At 49.8% G+C, this 18,092-nt stretch overlaps 5 protein-coding genes across 5 annotated transcripts; 4 read left to right on the top strand and 1 right to left on the bottom strand.

The window, feature by feature from the left end:
• Positions 1-1,942: 1,942 nt before the first annotated feature.
• On the top strand, positions 1,943-3,224 carry GMORB2_7192 (Serum paraoxonase arylesterase family protein; the record flags this gene model as incomplete). The annotated part of the gene is made up of 2 exons (XM_035469157.1): positions 1,943-2,266; positions 2,328-3,224. 2 exons carry the CDS (start codon positions 1,943-1,945, stop codon positions 3,222-3,224), a joined length of 1,221 nt encoding a protein of 406 aa, XP_035321537.1.
• Positions 3,225-6,870: 3,646 nt separating this feature from the next.
• On the top strand, positions 6,871-8,107 carry GMORB2_7191 (succinyl-CoA synthetase alpha subunit; the record flags this gene model as incomplete). Its single annotated transcript, XM_035469156.1, has 4 exons — positions 6,871-7,006; positions 7,064-7,080; positions 7,328-7,654; positions 7,901-8,107. 4 exons carry the CDS (start codon positions 6,871-6,873, stop codon positions 8,105-8,107), a joined length of 687 nt encoding a protein of 228 aa, XP_035321536.1.
• Positions 8,108-8,204: 97 nt separating this feature from the next.
• GMORB2_7190 (aldehyde dehydrogenase (NAD+)) lies at positions 8,205-9,984 on the bottom strand (the record flags this gene model as incomplete). The annotated part of the gene is made up of 4 exons (XM_035469155.1): positions 8,205-8,528; positions 8,588-8,956; positions 9,017-9,344; positions 9,395-9,984. The coding sequence occupies 4 exons, from the start codon at positions 9,982-9,984 to the stop codon at positions 8,205-8,207; spliced, it is 1,611 nt and encodes a 536-aa protein (XP_035321535.1).
• A 1,380-nt stretch (positions 9,985-11,364) lies between these two features.
• Positions 11,365-12,340, top strand: GMORB2_7189 (succinyl-CoA synthetase beta subunit; the record flags this gene model as incomplete). Its single annotated transcript, XM_035469154.1, has 3 exons — positions 11,365-11,372; positions 11,457-11,898; positions 12,044-12,340. 3 exons carry the CDS (start codon positions 11,365-11,367, stop codon positions 12,338-12,340), a joined length of 747 nt encoding a protein of 248 aa, XP_035321534.1.
• A 1,504-nt stretch (positions 12,341-13,844) lies between these two features.
• Positions 13,845-18,010, top strand: GMORB2_7188 (ABC-type multidrug transport system, ATPase and permease component; the record flags this gene model as incomplete). The annotated part of the gene is made up of 2 exons (XM_035469153.1): positions 13,845-13,920; positions 13,986-18,010. The coding sequence occupies 2 exons, from the start codon at positions 13,845-13,847 to the stop codon at positions 18,008-18,010; spliced, it is 4,101 nt and encodes a 1,366-aa protein (XP_035321533.1).
• Between the last annotated feature and the right edge of the window lie 82 nt (positions 18,011-18,092).

Here is an 18,092-nt window from a genome sequence, read left to right as displayed (position 1 = left end):
GTGCAGAGGCAGGTTTTGATGTCTTCATTTCCCCAGACTGCCATGCAGGCCAAGAAAGGAGCAATTGAATGTGCTGAAAATAGTCGGACCTAGAACGGAAATGACCACAACGCACACAGTTTGGCGATAGCCGTCCCAATAATACCAGGGGCATCATGCAGCCAGACGGACTATTATTGCCAGGAAATTTTATTATTATTAGGAACTTGGATATATGACTTGGTGAGGTGTAAGCCCCTTGTCCTTTTTTTGATGTCTTAGCCGTGGTACTCTTTCGGCGAAAGGCATTGGTGGATATATTTCTCCGTCATCGACAACCAAGCCGAATTTTTATGACCTTCCAGTAAGGGCGGCTCGAGTGTACCCCGCAGTTCCCTGAACCCCAGGATTGGATTTCTTGTGGCTTACTATTGTTGGCCTATTGGAAATGGGCCATGTGTTGGCTATTGCCAAGTGGTCAAATTATGGATGAATAGATGTTGCCAATCTCGGGAATCTCAAGCGAGAAAGAATAAGAGACTGGAACCAGTGACCTCTGTTTTTACTCCATTTCCCCCACATGCTCTTTACTCATTCCTTCCTCGCACAATTTCCAGATCGACCGGGGGGAGAGCAGGTGCCCATAACTTGTAGTGCTCCTTCCTTTCCAACCAAATGTCAGCTTTCTTGAATTGGACGATACGAGAAACCCGTGTGAATGAGAATATTAGAGAAAAATATAAAGAGGGCTATGGGAAATAAAAGCATTGTTAATGGAATCTTGTCTGTGGCAGTCAGTCATTGCGGGCTGCACGGATACTGGTATATGCAATCATAACTGTGTATCTGTGGTATAGCCTTTGCTACTGATATGACTTTCTAGTTTCATCACAAGACCGCGATTCCCTACAACATGTAGCTTATTTCATTCAACGTAACACAACCCCGTTCACGTTATCATGTCCATCAACAGTAAAAGATACTGCAGCGAGAAGTGTTCCCATAATCGTAATCATGTTCGATTTTGCCCCGCGTCTCGTTTGACTATAGCCAACATGGTATCCATTCTCTCATATTCCCTTTCCCCGCGGTAAGATAGACAACCATTGGTAACACAAATCTGATAGCAGCGGAGCGGAATAACCCCATCCAAGTGGTCACATGACCACATATACTGTCAGATCAAACAGCTGAATAAGCCACCGGAAGATGTTTGTTCTGGTCCAATTAGAGTTCTCCCTGATAAAACGGAACATCTATATAGCCACTATTTCCCTTAATAATACTACACATTAAAAGGTTAGAAAATGGCCAGATTTTGAGCCTTTTTGTATCATTACATTACTTTACTCCGTAGTCAATAATTATCTCGATAAATCTCCTTCCGATCTAGAATCTCAGACAAGCGTTTTACCTACATTATTCCGCCGCTCAGTCATATACGTCTCTTTTGTAACTTCCTTAGTTATGCGTCCTTTTATTTACTTACGAAATCGAGCATTTATTATATAAGTTTGTGTGCCTCAATGACCAGGCCACTTATCATGCATATATATGTGCAGCAAATTCACTATTCATCAAGGACCTAACCGATTATATGTTGATGGCCCTAGGCCACCTAGGGCACGTAGTTCAGCCAGCCCTTTTCGGCACACATCTCAGATCCGATAGCTGGCTTCCTAGATCATCATCATCACCCTGATTCCTTCGGCTTCTTGTGCCACCTTTTGTGCCCCACATTATATACTTTACCATAATAGCCCCTCACGGATGACAAATCCATTGCTGGTAGCAGCTAATAGCGTTGCATATACCTGAATTCTCTGCTGAGGAGAGCGACACGTCATACGACATCAAGGGATGGTGAAATACAAAAAGTAGTCTGGAGGGCACCTAAGGATACGGGACGGCTGTCGTGTCTTGAGAAAAGAAGAAAACATATATGGTATCGAAACGTGAGAAAATGCAAACAACACGTCTGTTCCTCGGAGCTGGCCTCGTCGCCTTGCTCGTGGCCGTGTATGCACCGGTAATCGGGCATTTCATCACTATGATAGGAGTGTTTCGACATCCGAGGCAAACGCACGCCAATGCGTCTCAGGTGGTGGTAATCGACGATACTGTTCACTGCGAAGACTTGCACCATCATGTTGCAAGCAATACCCTATTTACTGCATGTGAGGACTCCCCGGACACGCGCATGTCATGGTTTCCCGGACTGGCCATCCTCGACGATCCGGTCAAGGCCATGAATTCTCGAGGCTCAATCCATACCATTGACCCCAAGGTTAGCATTTTCTCATTTTTAAGCGAGGAGGGAAGTTTTCAATACTGATACTGAGACTTAGACTTTTAAGTCTCAGAGGCTGAAACTCGAGAATTTCGACGAGCCTTTCATAACCCATGGTATTGAGGTTATATCCGACAACGCCAACTCCGTCTACATTTACGCTGTGAACCATTTGCCACACCCAGACTACGTAGCAGCGTACAGGTTTGACAGAGCTATGGCGAAGAAGATGCCAACCAAGGCACGATCCCAGATCGAGGTATTCCACCATGTCCTTGGATCGTCCAGTGCCAAGCATGTTCGGTCGATCGTGCACCCGCTCATCCAGACACCCAACGATATCTTTGCCTTGTCACCCCATTCCATCTACGTCACAAACGATCACTACCACCGTGAGGGTCTGAGACGGAAGGTTGAGGACTTATACGCGGGCAATAAGTGGTCCAATACGGTACATGTGCACATTGACGAATTATCCAAGGTCGACCCAACTCTGGGGCTCAATGCCAGTGTGGCCATCACAGGACTCCACAACAATAACGGTCTCGGTTACTCACCGGTCGGTATGGCCATTGGGTGCGCCGCCAGCGGTCAATTGCATCTGGCTCGCACGGATGGCAAGGTGGTCGAGTCGTTAACGTTTGACAGTACCATTGACAACCCGAGCTTCTTCCAAGGACGCAACATAAGCGGATACGTCCTGGGTGGTCTCAGTCGGGCAGTCGATCTGGAAAACACGATACATGACCCCCAGGGCAAAGAACCTGTCATTGTTTGGTTTGCTCACCAGACGTCGAATGGTTGGGAGAAGAAGGTCTTGTTTGAGGATGATGGCAGCAGGATCCGCTCGTCGAGTGCGGCCGTCTTGGTCCAGGATGGGACATCAAGTCTGTGGTTGTTTGTTACCGGGTTCCTGTCCAACAACATGGTTGCTGTTCAAGTTGACTTAGAATAGCGTTAGAACAGAACTGGAGAGAAATTCATGTTTTGTGGTTCATTTGGTTTTTGCAGCCTCCTTAGTTTGATATCTGACTTAGTGGCTCTCCTGCAAATGCAACACAGAGTCAAATATCGAATGAATACATGTCCAACTGAAGAACGGAAAAGTAAAAAGAATATTACATATCTAGCAATTCTACGTTTCGATCGTAGGACCTCCGGGTTATGAGCCCGGCGCGCTTCCACTGCGCCAAATTGCTTTGCGATTAGTAATCCTTGATATCCACGTTCTCAAGAGCTGTTTATGAGTTGCTGTCAATAAAACAAAGACCGCCACGATGCGAGGAACCCGATCAAAATACTGCAACGAATATTATATGAGTTGCCCTTGAAGAATTACATGTGGTAGAGTTTCCAGCTTGATAGTATAAAAAAAAGTATTAGGAGAATGTGTTTTGAGGATATGTCATGAGGAGGCCTTGCAAGCATGCCGCCATACAAGGGAAACAGCATATAACAGGGACTTTCCTATCTCGACCAGGGGTCTAATATCATTCGGAGAAAAGTCTGGCCCGTGATAAAACACGACATTGGATTTATGGACGGTCCGTCATATATGTAATTCAGGGAAGAGAATGATCAAAAGGAAAACTCGATACAAGAGTATGTCTCACAGTCAATACATGCCTGTTAATTTCTAGGATTTGCGTTTGCTTGACTGAAATAGTTAGTCAGTATTCGGTCGAGTCTTCATATACCCATGTACCTATACGGTTTCCCATACATTCGTGATGGCAAAGCCGAAGAATAATACAGCAATAAAAAGTGGTGTTGCTCCGATTGGGGCGTAGATATGTATCACCGGAATTGGTATTTGATTAGTATTAGACAAATGGAACATGAATATCGACCTACATACTAGCATCTCTATTCTAAGGAAAGTGTTCTTCTCACTGTGGTGGAGCAAGTGGTACGAGGGAAGCCTCGGGTAAGTCTTCGTCTGCAGAATATTTGGTGGATGTTGAAAGCGTGGGGTTGGAAAAGAGATGAACACAATTGCTATACAGAGATGTCAGTCTAGTTGTATAAGGCGAACTTCTTTCTAGGAAGAATGCCATACTTTTCTACCGTTTTGGCAGGCGGGAAAGCAGAGCTGTCTCTGTGTTGTGATCCAATAAGGACTGTGTCGAATTGGACGATATAGACGTTGAGGTCGACATATGAGCAAGACCGAGTGCGAGGAATCGGGGCATGTGGTAGATAATCGGATAGTAGGAAGGTAGCTAGACATAGTTGAATAAAGAGAGATGTTCATAAGAACACACACACTAAAGACACTTCTAATATGCATTTAAGGTGAGTTAGGTGTCCTATAGTGTTAAGGTTCTTATTCTATATTATTATCGTGGTGATAGACTTGACGGTTTTATGGTCGAGTCTAGCTTACCCGAACTATGGTATGTTTTACTATGATAGGGCTATTGGTTACTATAGCAAATAAATCTCCCGCTGTCAGACAATTCCTTTGTTCTGCCATTCAACAGCTGGGGGGTACTCGTCGAATGTCATCCCAGCCGTTTTGGCTTCTTCCCGAAGAGATCGTGTTCGCAGGAACCATATACCGTGGGATATGAACATTGACCCTTCAATAAATGCACTGCTTTGCCTTGTTAGAAAATTTGAAGCGACTATATATAATGGAGGAAACATACACCAGTGCATATAACACTCCAAACGCAATATCAAACGTATTTTGAGTCACTGTAACGGTCAGAAACTTATAATTGGCACCAGGACGGGAGGGGACGAACCGAGTGACATGAGCGAGAAGAATGCTCCAGTCCAGTCGACAGCCAGAAACAAGAAGCTGATACCTACGACCCTTCCACGTCGCTTGATCAGTTCCGGTGGAATCGGGAGGTATCCGGAAATGAGCATGACACACGCTAGTATTCCCACGAATGTAACGAAGCCCTTAGCCCATTGTTTTCCCTCATCATAAGGCCCTCTAAAGACAAGAACGAAGAGGACCTGCAGCCCAGCCACACAAGTTAGGATGACTATGCAGGAAATGATGGCCTTTCTAGTGCTCCATCCACTGCGGAGCCGAAAAAGAAGGAAACCGTCAGAATTGCCATGTGTACGGTGCAGTGGGAGGGACGAGTGATGTCTTACTGCGAATAGTGCATGACTTGCCCCCAACTGATGAGGCAAAAGAGACAGAAGAACTGCGGCTGCACTTGTAACGGAATATTCAAGTTTTGCAAGATTGCGTATGCGCCAAACGGGAGGCCCGATGTGCTCCAGAGAAACATCATGACTGCTGGCAGCCCCTCAGTCGACTTTGTGCGCCAGCTCTTCCATATCTGCGGACACAGCTGGACACACCAAAAGACGGTGCCAATCAACCCGAGGATAGTGGCCGGGAGGGGGATCGAAGTTTGGGGCTTCATGCTTCGATTGAGTCCGATTCCGACAAACTGACGGGCCGCCTGTGTAACTGGGACCAGGCGTGCACGGTGATCTAACACGATTGCATCACCGATTAGATTGTAGCTTCCGTATCGCTGAGAAGATAAGCCAAGAGTCTTACGCAATGCTGGGTAAAACCGGTACACAGGATATTTCCTCTCATCCTATGCCCTTTTTATGACGTTGACCGATAATTTTAGTCAATAGATCGTCTTCGTTTCTCGTTAGTTATGGCCTTTGGTGGTGCTTCAAATATGGTGGGCCTATGCGATAAGAGATATATATATGAATACAGAGTAGGATTAGTCACTGAGGGGGTATGGTTCTCCATTTCTACTGTGTACAAGTACGGCAACTTCTATATCCGAGTACAATTACCTGTTTGGCATCATCTTGTTCCGGTCCGGCCCCAGGGTCTTTGGCCTTACTCAAGCCATAAGGTGATGATGATGATGATGCAAGCTAGCTAGCTATTACTGCACAATGTGAGATGTGGGAAAACAAGGGCTGCCTGGACCACGTGACCTTATAGCCTCAGGCCATCAACATCCATCAACCTTGTCACACCCAATGGGGGAATTGTACGGAAGCGGGGCGAAAGGATACTGCGTTAAGAAAGGGGGCAACAATTACGAATAATATACATACACTGGTCGCTAGTGCCTTCATTGCTGTAACGCTTCTACAGATTACCTCGCCTCTATACCCAGACCTTATCACTTATCTCACTAATCTGTACACTCTCCCATAAGCAGACTCGTTGTCTGACACAACTCTAACAGCATTCTTCCATCAATAAAGCATTTTAACAGCAGTGAAAGATCATGGCACTTTGGCACTTTTATATAAATACATTCGGCAAACGCATCCACCGCCGTTCGAAGGCCCATCTTGTCTCGGTAATATGATGTTGACGCCGTTACAGTCCATCATGTCGAAGACTTAGAGAAGCATAATACGACGGAGAGTGGGGACCATTCTGCCTGGCCCCCGTTCCCCGCAGAGTCAAATTGAATGGCGGCTTCATATAGCTGAAAGTGCTTCCAACGAAGTCAATTGACCTCTCGAATTCTGATGTAGGGGCTATATCTCATCGAGATCCAACTCGAATGCCATACGGTGGGCTTGTGAATCTTGGCGTCTTTCTTAGAATACTCAGCCCGATATGCAAACTATTCTCAGTAGCACCAATGGGGGACGCCTTGCCCATCATCGGGGGTCGATTCGGTCCTTCTCTGTCGCCAATGCGATCGATGGCTTTTACCTCAAATAACAAGACGATACAGAGCCTCAACATTGACAAAATCTCGCGCGTCATCTATCAAGGTATCCGTCCCTTTTTTCTTAGATTTTGCTGATTACAACCGCTGACGGCTCGCACAGGATTTACCAGTAAGGCTGTACGCCCTACTTTCATGCTGAACTTGTTGACGACGGAACTGTAGACTTGCGCTCAGGTAGGCCACTTCAACCGGCGGATACACGATAGCCTTTGGCGTCATATGATAGGCAGCGTGTTGCCGGGAAAAGGTGGCTGGACACACCTTGACTTGCCAGTGATTAATACAGTCAAAGATGTAACATCTTTTTTCTCTCCTTTCTTCGTATGCAGAACCAGAACCAGATTGTTGTTACTATCCATCTTAGCCCATGGATAGTATGAATCCAGACGTGAGTTCCGTCTTTGTGCCGGCCCATTCGGCAGCCAGGGCTATCACCGAGTCTATTGAAGCCGAGTTGCCTTTGGTTGTGTCAGTCTCAGAACATATCCCTGTCCATGACATGCTGCGAGACCAGGAAATTCTGAGGTCTCAATGCAAGACACGCCTTGTCAGCCCCACTTGCCCCGGAAAAGTTGCCCCATGGCAGTGCCAAGTCGGTATTATGCCGTACAAGCAATACTCCCCGGGGTGCGTGGGTATCGTATCAAAGTCGGGGACTCTGAGCTATGAAGCTGTCGGCGCTACAACAAAGGTGGGCCTCGGCCAGAGCATATTAGCAGGCATGGGCTGAGATATGCTTCTGGATAAATGAGAACTATTCGATTATGGTGATATCCATTGCAAGATTCAATGACTGACAAAGAGCGTTCAAGAACTACGCTGGCTGATGGATTGAAACTCTTCTTCGAGCACAACGATACCAAAGGCACTGTATGCGTTGGCGAGATCGGCGGCGAGGCTGAGGCCGCGGCGAGGCTGAGGCCGCTAAGGAGTACAGACAGTGGACCCCGAGCTCGAAGCCTATCATCGCGATGGTTGCTGGGAGGACTGCACTAATGGAAGGACTATGGGCCATGCTGGTGCCATCCTATCACCACAGGACGTTCCCGCCGAAGTCAAGGCCAAGGCTCTAAAAGATGCTGGCTCAATTATGGTCAACCATCCCGGGAGGGAGGGCATATTCATAAGAGAAGAACCAAAGTGAACTTTATTCCTCATGTTAATAATGCCAAAGTCAAAAAGACGCAATAATTTGAATATATATAGACGCTCGTAAGAAATTTCATAAAGAGGCAGGTATATTACTTGGGTGCAGGCATGCCCATGTTGAGGTACACAGCCTTGGTCTCGAGGTAGTCTTCCAGCACATCAAGTCCGCACTCCCGGCCCAACCCACTCTCCTTGTATCCACCAAAGGGGATGCTCCAGTGAACCAGGTTATACATGTTAACCCAGGTGGTTCCGGCTTGAAGAGCGTTGCTCATCCGTACCGACCTCTCGTAGTCCTTTGTGAATACTGCCGAAGCCAGGCCGTAAGATGTGTCATTGGCTTGGGCCAGGACCTCCTCCTCCGTCTTAAACTTATTGACGACAACCACGGGACCGAAGATTTCTTCCTTGACAATCTACATAATCTTGTTAGCTTCCGAACGTCGAATCCTTTAGAGACTCTGTCAATACCGACCTCCATGTCAGGTTTCGTGTTGGTAAAGATGGTGGGCTCAATGTGGTAGCCACCCTGCTCGGCAGCCTTGGCGGCTTTTCCTCCCAGGTGGACTGTTGCGCCCTCCTTCTTTCCGCTTTCGATGAAGCCGAGGATCTTGTCAAACTGCATCTTGCTGTTCATGGGACCCTGGTCGGTATCCTTGTCGAAGTTGTCGCCGACCTTGACGGCGGCCATGCGCGCCGTATACTTCTCCAGAAATTCATCGTACACATCCTCATGCACGTAGATGCGAGTACCAGCGTGGCATGTCTGGCCAAAGTTCATGTTAATACCCCATGCGCTCCACTCGACAGCCTGGTCGATGTCGGCGTCTGCGAAAATGATGTTCTGCAAATTATTAGTACCGGGATATCATTTTGGGGTATGGAGAAACGAGGCCGAACCTACAGGGCTCTTTCCGCCGAGCTCCAACGTCACCTTCTTCAGGTTGGACGAGGCTGCGGCCTTCATGATTACTCTGCCGGTGGCAGTGGACCCGGTGAATGCGACCTTGTCAATGTCCATGTGTGAAGCAATGGCGCTTCCAACAGTCTTGCCAAATCCGGAGATGAGGTTGAATACGCCTGCAGGGAACCCAGCTTCCCTGACCAGCTCACACACCTTGAGCGCAGACAGGGGAGTTGCCTCGGCTGACTTCATTACGACTGTGTTTCCAGTCGCCAAGGCAGGCGCAATCTTCCATGCGAGCATCATGAGAGGGAAGCTTTGTGGGGCACTGTTAGTCCTGAGAAGCAGCACGTTCAGAAAAGGGGATGGCCAACTTACTTCCAAGGAATGATCTGACCGCAGACACCGATTGGCTCTTTGCGGGTATACGTAAAAGCACCTGGGACATTGAATGAGGACAGACCAACTTGCTTGTCGGCCCATCCCGCATAGTACCTAAGGGTGCCGACGGACACGGCGAAGTCGCCATTCGACGTTTGCTTGTACGTCTTTCCAGTATCAGCCATTTCTAGGGCAATCAGGTCCTCCTTGTCACGCTCCATCAAGTCAGCAAGACGGAAAAGCAACTCTCCGCGACGAGCCGGGTTTATCTTGGCCCACTCGGGGTTCTGAAAGGCTTTGCGAGCAGCCTTGACGGCTTCCTCAACGTCGGCCTCGCGGCCTTCCTGAACACGTAGGAGTTCCTTCCCGTTGGCCGGGTTCTCGACTGAAAATGTGTTGCCACCGATCGAGTTGCGGAATTCGTTGTTGATAAACAGGCCGGTGGGAACTGAAACGTCTCGGCCGCCGATGTTCAGTGTCTTTGTCGACGCTGTGCTAACGAACCGCCTAGCTGCTCTGAGCCAGCCGGGGCTGCGCACAAGAACACTGCCGAAGGCGAGTGGGCGCGAAACTTGAGAGAGGGCCATTATGGGGGGAGGGGGGAGCAAGAAAAGACAAGGACAGAGAGGATGTAAAGGAGAGTGAAGTGTTGCGGGACGCAAAAGCTCCTAGTGAGTGCGGAGGGGAGGAAACAGCTATATAAGACAAGTTTGCAAGGATCCAAGTCCCTCAACAGTTTAGGGATGCAACAATAGCACGGAATAGAAGTAAAAATAAGCAATTGTCTGCGAAACTGGGGTTGATGCAACATTATCTCTCCTCAAACACGGCAGTTGTCTACATGTCACCTCTTGGCGGCTATCGTGTTACGGCTCCGCTGCACCGACCCGGGGCATCCTCTGAACCGCTCCGCGTTTAGTGCATCCGACTCCGTGTTCCGCAATTCTAGTTGCGGCACCGAAACTCCGATACCTAAAAAAGGTGATTTGTCACCGGTATGTAGTCCGCAGAACCGCATGAACCCCTCACTATTGAGTGAATGAAACGTCTTGGCCAATATCTTTTCTCTAATGATTCTTATGGAGTGAGAGGTCAATAGGCTGATGCAGGCGGCTCCCGTTTGTATAACATCTATCAGATGCTGGGTCGCGCCCCGATGCCAAGATCGATACTGCTTCAGGAGAAAGAGAAATAAATAGTTTAAGGTTCTGGCAGTGACTGTGTCCCCTATCCATGCTTGGTTCTATTTCTCTTCTTCTGAAGCAGGGTAGATCTTCTGATGAAGCTAAATTGTTCATACGCCAAACTAGTAATTATGTTGTCTTGCACCCCTTTGCGGCACCGCTTTGCGGTTCGCCTTGCGGGTCGCCTTTGCGGGTCCAAGTGTTGAGCAGGGGCTTCCCCAGGTCTTGCAATACCACGCCTATATGTAATAAATACATAAAGCAACAAGCAATAGCTATCATCTGCACACACAAAGAAACAAACTATCTCCCTTGATAAAAACCCCCATCCTGTTTCTGTCCTACTCTTTCCCGACCCTTGTGGGCACAGATTATCTTGTTAATATCAATATATTATCCGTCGCCGTTGCATGTGGCGCTCCCCAACCCCGCGGTCGGCTACTGTATTATTTGTTATACATAGTGTCGAGTCTCAATATGCATATTTGGGAGCATGCCCAACCTCGTGTAATAACTCCGAGGTTTTCATCGTTGTTGCCACTATCTCACCGAAAAAAAAAGGTGTAGATGCAACATCAGCTCCCGAACGGTTAGCCAAAAGAATTCTTTCGCATCCTAAAAGTCCTACCAATATACTCTACCACGTCCTTCAGCAGAGCTCTTCTCAGGCCATTACGAGTCAGCGCCAAGGTGAGGTTCAGATGGCCATGTTTCTGACGCCGGAACGTATACTGACGATGAGAGATCTAGCTTGTGACTAAACAGCAGGCTCGTCCACTGACCATGCTTGAGTACGAATCTCAAAATTTACTACGAGAGGTAACACTTGAGCTAAGCTCGGTCGGAGAAGCGTTCGCTTACCGAAAGCAGTACAGTGTGCCCGTTACGAAAGGCAGGGTGTCTACCACTCCCAGCGAGGTTGAGCTAGGTAAATCCTTCCAACTATCAGCCTCATCAAGGCTGATTTCCTCCGGGGGTAATTGTGACACCAAGCCACAGATCTCAGGAGGAGGTGTACAAGACAAGCGGACTCTTCAAATTGGGCTGCAGAGCGTCATCTGGAGGGCCAATTACGATCAAGACGCCGAGACCATTGCTTCCAAGATTATGGATCAAGTCAGTAAGTTGTACGTCGCCGAAACGGGAAACTATGACGATGGGTTGTACCTTGCCGTGACCATCGTTCGAGAGAAATACAGTCCTGTTATTATCATGGTTCAGAATTCTGGCGTCGATGTTGCGACTGTCGCAACCCAACCCCCCGAAAAGTTGTCCAGCTTCCACTCTGGTATATCGGAGGGAATCACACCGCAGCTAGTATCCTGTATCGCTCGGTCCTTAGGCATCGGCCCAGTTGAGACGGAACCGCTCTAAACCACACTCAGAGGCCTGTATGGGTTTTTTGTGGGAAAGGATGCTATCTTCCCGAAGGATAAATCCATTTGCACGGTACTCGTCGTAGGGACTGCAGGCTGTGGGAACCAAGTTCACTACAAAGAGACAAGGGGACCTCTTCTCCCAGCGAGACACGACACAGGATGATGCAGAAGAGGTCGAAGCCGAGAAGTATGGGATTGTCTATGTCCGAATGGAAGGAACAACGGGAAATGTTGTGAACGGGGCTGGTCTTGTTATGGCCATCAACGATGACGATGCCGTAGGTCTCTATGGAGATGCCAGTGTCAACTTTCTCGACGCAGGAGGCCAGACGACTATGGAGATGGATAATACAGCAAGCTTTCCGAATAATCATGAATAACCATCGAGCCATGGCGATTCTCGTCAACATTTATGAAGGTGAGTGAGTGCTTATAGCATGGTAATATCAAGTTCCCTTGTTCTTCCCGTTGCGAGGTACCACTCGGTGTGCCGCATCTATTATCAAAGTGGCGTCCGACAGGGGACCGATGCGTGTTCAGGTAGTGGCTTGTCTTCAGGGGACAAACTCGGAAGACGAGCTGAGATTGGTAAGTGTAGGACGGCCACCTCATTGCTCAATTCAACAAATGCAACTCCTGATAGGCTTGTAGCTTGAGGATTCCAATCTTGGACATTACATAGTGGCAGATTTCGGAGAAGCTGCAAGGGAGGCTATTGAGTTGGTGAAGAAAGAATAGATCGGGCGCTGTTGGTTTACATCATATCACGACAGACAGATACCAACGACCCAGATTCGGCACTTGAATTAGTCCAAATACTACTTTTTATATATACAGGGTTTCACGACATCTCGCGCAAAAGAAGGGTTGGCTAAACTGTAGCACAAAGGAGTCGTGCGGGGAGGTCAACGTTACACATCGTCGATTTGCCCGCCCTACCGGATCCAACCCACTTCACTCCACTGGGCTCCGTCAAGAAAACGGATGTGAATGAAGCTTGCAATAATGGGTAACGACCCGACACAGTGGAACACTATCACTCATGCTTCGTTTTCCCCCGGCGATCGGGGTTGAAAAAGGCTAGTGATATATATGAGCGAGACCATCATCCCCAACACGTAAGGTCACTGAAATCTTGCTATTATCATACGCGATTGAATAACGGTCGCTTTAACAGTCTTTATAGATTGGCCGTCTTTAGGATGGCGACATTCTGCTAGCCGAGACCGACTGTCATGCATAATTCGATAATCCTTGCATCAGTAAATCACGGTAAACGACTACCATGCGATCAGGATTTATCAGATCGTTTCTGATGGCCTCATTGGTGCTCAACGCGGGACTGCCCATGGATCTCTTAAATACTCAAATTTTCCAAGCCCCTCTCTCGTACGACTACGGGTTAGTAGCAACATTACTGAATAACCGATCCGAGTAGATTGATTAATGCTTTACGAATACAGATGTAGAGTTTTTTTCTTTCCAACCTCGTATTGGATGGCTGTTGTGCTTTGGTGGGGGACACTAATGGTGCGGTAATTTTAATCTTATCAGATGATCAGGTCAAGCTTAATCCAAGTTTTCTTGCGGGAAACACCATTATCACGTACTCGTATAGCGCTGTAAACGGTACTGACCCACATGTCCGCTCCTAAAAAAACACTGCCGTCCTAGGACTGGTTCCTCGGCATGCAGGTTGGCGAATGAGATTATAATGCCAAGTGGCCGAGCATCGGGTCCTTCTTGACCGCAGTATATTGTTGGAGAAAAAAAAAAAGACTCCAGGGCTTTCCTTCCCTCTTCCCCTCCCTCATACTCCCTTTCTTCTTTTCCTTCCTCAACCCATTCTTCGAGTCGACGGCTACGCACCAAGACTTGTAAACCATGGAAAGGGAGGGAAAGAACACGGCCGAGGCTGCGTCCTTGGAGGTCAAAGAGAAGGACTCACTGACCCTGAGCTGTTTGTCGACCCCACCCTCGGCTCCCCAGAATCAAACACGATACTAACATCGGCATTCGTCAAAGCCCGACTCGGTCGCAACCCCATATTTGCCTTTTTCCGACTTCTCTTCTCCACGGAACCGACATGGCTCGATATTTTCCTCATCGTATTTGGGACGGTCACTGCAGCGGCTGCGGGCGTGCCCTTCCCCCTCCTGGGTATCGTCTTCGGACAGCTCGTCGACAAGATGAATAGCGCCACGTGCGCGGCCCAGGGGGACTTGCCCACCGACCCTTACGACTACCAGGACGCCATCAACAAGAAAGTCTCGCAGACGGCATACATCGGCGCTATTGCCATGGTCCTCATCTACTGCTACATCGTCACCTGGACAATCATTAGCCAGCGCCTGGCTCACCGTATGCGTAGCCAGTACGTCGGCGCTCTGCTCCGGCAGCCCCCTTCCTTCTTTGACCTTCGATCCGCAGCCGGCGAGGTATCCAGCCGTCTCCATGGAGACATCATGGCTGTCCAGGACGGTGCCGGTCAAAAGGTTGGCGTCGTCATCACTTCCTTCAGCTTCTTCATCACTGTCTTCGTCATCGCATTCACCAAGCAGCCCAGGTTGGCCGGCATGCTGGTTTCTATGGTGCCAGTCTATCTGACGTCTATCTTTGTTGGCTCCCATTTCGTCAAGAAGTTTCTCGGCCAGACCCAAGCTGTGGGAGATGCGTCGTCCATCGCATCCGAGGCCTTGACTCGTATTCCCGTTGTTAGGGCGTTCAGCGCAGCCAGGCGCTTGGAGATCAAATTTTCCGAGTACATGGCTACTGCTCGCACGGCCGGGATAAAGAAGGCCGGAGTGTCAGCGCTTCAAGCTGGTATGCTATACTTTGTTTCATACTCGAGTATCGCTCTGGCATTTTGGCAGGGCAGCAGGATGATTGCTCATTCCATGGGTCGTGACGGAGCTGATGCTACCATCGGTGAGATCTACTCTGTTGTGTATCTTCTCATCGACGCCTGCGTTTTGCTCGGTAATCTTGCCCCTATGCTTCCGGCAATCAGCGCCGCTTCGGCCGCCTACCTCCGCCTCATCGATGACATCAATGCACCGTCGGCTGTCGACGGCCTGTCTGACACGGGCAACAAGCTTGCCCCCAGCCAGAACAAGGCGATCACTTTCCGAAATGTCACCTTTGAGTACCCCTCGCGGCCCGGCCAATCTGTCCTTCGCAATGTGAGCATGGACTTCCCCGCCGGTAGCTACACTGCCGTTGTTGGACTCTCCGGTAGCGGAAAGTCCACCATTGCTGCCTTGGTCGACAGGTTGTACGACCCCAAGAGTGGTGTCATTGAATTGGATGGGAACGATATCACAACACTCAACGTCAAGAACCTGCGAAGCTTCATCGGCTTCGTTCAGCAGGATCCCTCCCTTCTGGACCGCTCTATCTGGGAGAACATTGCGTTGGGACTCGCCAACTCCCCCAAGCCGGAGCATGACCACCTGAAGGCCCTACTCTACGGAGACCGACTGAGCAAGTTTGCCTCCAAGGGAAAGGGGGCCATGGAGTATGCTGCAAGTCAGGGGCCTGAGTTCAAGGAACTAGTTGACCTTGTAACCCGAGCCGCCGAGCAGGCTGACGCTGTTGACTTTGTCCAGAAGCTCCATGAAGGATTTGGAACCATTGTTGGACCCAGGGGATCCCTTCTCAGTGGCGGTCAGAGGCAGAGGATTGCTCTTGCCCGTGCCCTCATTCGCGACCCTGAAATACTGGTCCTTGACGAGGCGACTTCAGCGCTCGATTCAGCCAGTGAGAAGCGCATCCAGCTGGCAGTTGAACAGGCCGCTAAGGGTAACCGTACTGTCATCTCAATTGCCCATCGCCTTTCTACTATTCGCAACGCAGACAACATCATCGTCATGGAGGCCGGCCAGGTCATCGAGCAAGGCAGCTATGAGACCTTGGTTGGAAAGGAGGACGGTGCATTTGCCAACATGGTTAAGTTGCAGTCCGCAGGAGGAGACTTGAGTGACAGCTCTAGCTCTCTACGTCGCGAATCCGTCGCGACTGCTGTCCAGGCCACTGACAACGACGATGATGTCGCGGACGACAAAGTCCCGAAGGAAGACAAGGTTGAAATCGATGGTGACAAGTCCGATGAAGATCCCAAGGAAAAGAAAGCGCCCGCGAAGGATGGGGAACTGGAGACTGCTAAGAAATTTGGTCCGGCTATGAAGGGGTTATGGCCGCTGGTCCGCCCCAACTCTGGCTTCCTCATTCTCGCATTGATCGCGGCTTTCATCGTCGGCTGCACCTTCTCTGGCTCTGGTCTCATCTTCGGCAACACTGTCGGCGCCCTCAACCCGTGCAAAAACAGTGCCGAACGCATTCTTAGCCTTGGCCGACTCTTTTCCGGGCTCATGTTCATGCTCGCTGTCATTGAGTTCTTTGCCAACTTCTTCAGCTGGTTCAGCTTCGGCGTCATCTCGGAGCGTCTTCTCTACTCCCTCCGCGTTCTCTCTTTTCGCGCTCTTCTAGAGCAGGACTTGCAGTGGCATCAGTCTGGCAACCGCACAGCCGGCGGCCTGCTCGAGATCATAACCAGAGACTGCGCTTCCGTCGGAGGCTTCAGCGGCTCCACATTTGGTACCGTCTTTGCTGTGTGCGTCAACATCATCGTGTCCGTCATCCTGTCCCACATTGTCGGATGGAAGATTGCTGTTGTCTGCCTCGTCATTGTTCCCATCATGCTTGGTGCCGGTTTCATGAACCTGCACATGCTGGCACGCTATGCTGAGAGACACGTGAGTGCCTTTTCTAGTGCGACTTCGGTCGCCACCGAGGCTATTCATTCTATCCGTACCGTTGCGGCCTTATCTTTGGAGAGTCACTTTATGGAGTCGTATTTCCATCTCCTGGAGAAGCCACGCAAGGATATTGTCATTGCTGCTGCCTCGGCCAACATCTGGCTTGCCTTGAACCACACAATTAGCCCCTTCCTCAACGCGCTGGCCTATTGGTGGGGTTCCAAGCTCATGTTGAGGGGAGAGTACACGCAGACGGAGTTCCTCATCATCTTTATGGCCATGCTCACTGCTGCCAAAATCTGGGCGTCCATGTTCACTCTGGCCCCTGAGTTTTCCCGCGCATACTCCTCCCTTTGCCGTCTACTCACAGTCATCGAACTCAGTTCAAACAGCCTTGTCGATCAGAGGGCCCACGGTACTGGGGCCTCCAGCGCCGGCTCATTGGGCGACATCGAAAAGACTGCTGAGCCGAGACCCAAGGCCATTCTCTCCGACCAGGGAGGTGTGCGAATCTCTTTCAAGGACGTGTCCTTCTCCTACCCGAACCGGCCGGATTCTCGCGTTCTGGACAATGTGTCATTCGAGATTGCCAAGAACCAGTTTGTCGGTCTTGTCGGTCCGTCGGGGGCTGGAAAGTCGACCATTATGAACCTTGTCCAGCAGCTCTACAGTCCCACCGAGGGCACAGCTACCATCGACGGCCAAGACGTCACCACCGGACTCGACTCGTTGCGCGACAGTATCGCCCTTGTACCCCAGGACCCTTCACTGTTCCAAGGTAGCGTGCGCTTCAACGTTGGTCTAGGTGCTCCTTCCGACCGCGAGGCCACCCAAGAGGAGATCGAAGAGGCCTGCCGTCTGGCCAACATACACGACGTCATCGTATCCCTCCCCGATGGGTATGACACCGAGTGCGGCCCGTCAGCTTCTCACTTGTCTGGTGGCCAGAAGCAACGTCTTGCCATCGCCCGAGCTCTTGTCCGCCGTCCGCGTCTCCTGCTTCTCGATGAAAGCTCCAGCGCTCTCGACGCCGCCAGCGAGGCCGCCCTGCAGGAGGGCCTGGAGAAGGTGGCACGGGCCACGACCGTCCTCGCCATCACGCACAGGCTGCATACTGTCGCCAAGGCTGACACCATCTTTGTCCTAGAGGCCGGAAAAATTGTCGATAGCGGCCGTCATACAGAGCTGATGCAGCGTAGCCAGAGCTACCGCATCAATGCTATGCAACAGATGTTGCAGGGCCAGGAACTCAGCCAGGATATTGATCGCATCGAAGAGGAGCCTTCGACGTAGTTCGGGCTTCAGAACTGTTCTAGGGTATATAGAAGTTTAATGAAAAGGCTAGAGGTAATTTGGAGTTTAAATGGATTACAGC

Source organism: Geosmithia morbida, assembly GCF_012550715.1.
Source record: "Geosmithia morbida isolate 1262 chromosome Unknown scaffold_7, whole genome shotgun sequence".
Lineage (NCBI taxonomy): Eukaryota > Fungi > Ascomycota > Sordariomycetes > Hypocreales > Bionectriaceae > Geosmithia > Geosmithia morbida.
Note: the sequence above shows the minus strand (reverse complement) of the source record. Positions and strands in the feature narration are given on the sequence as shown.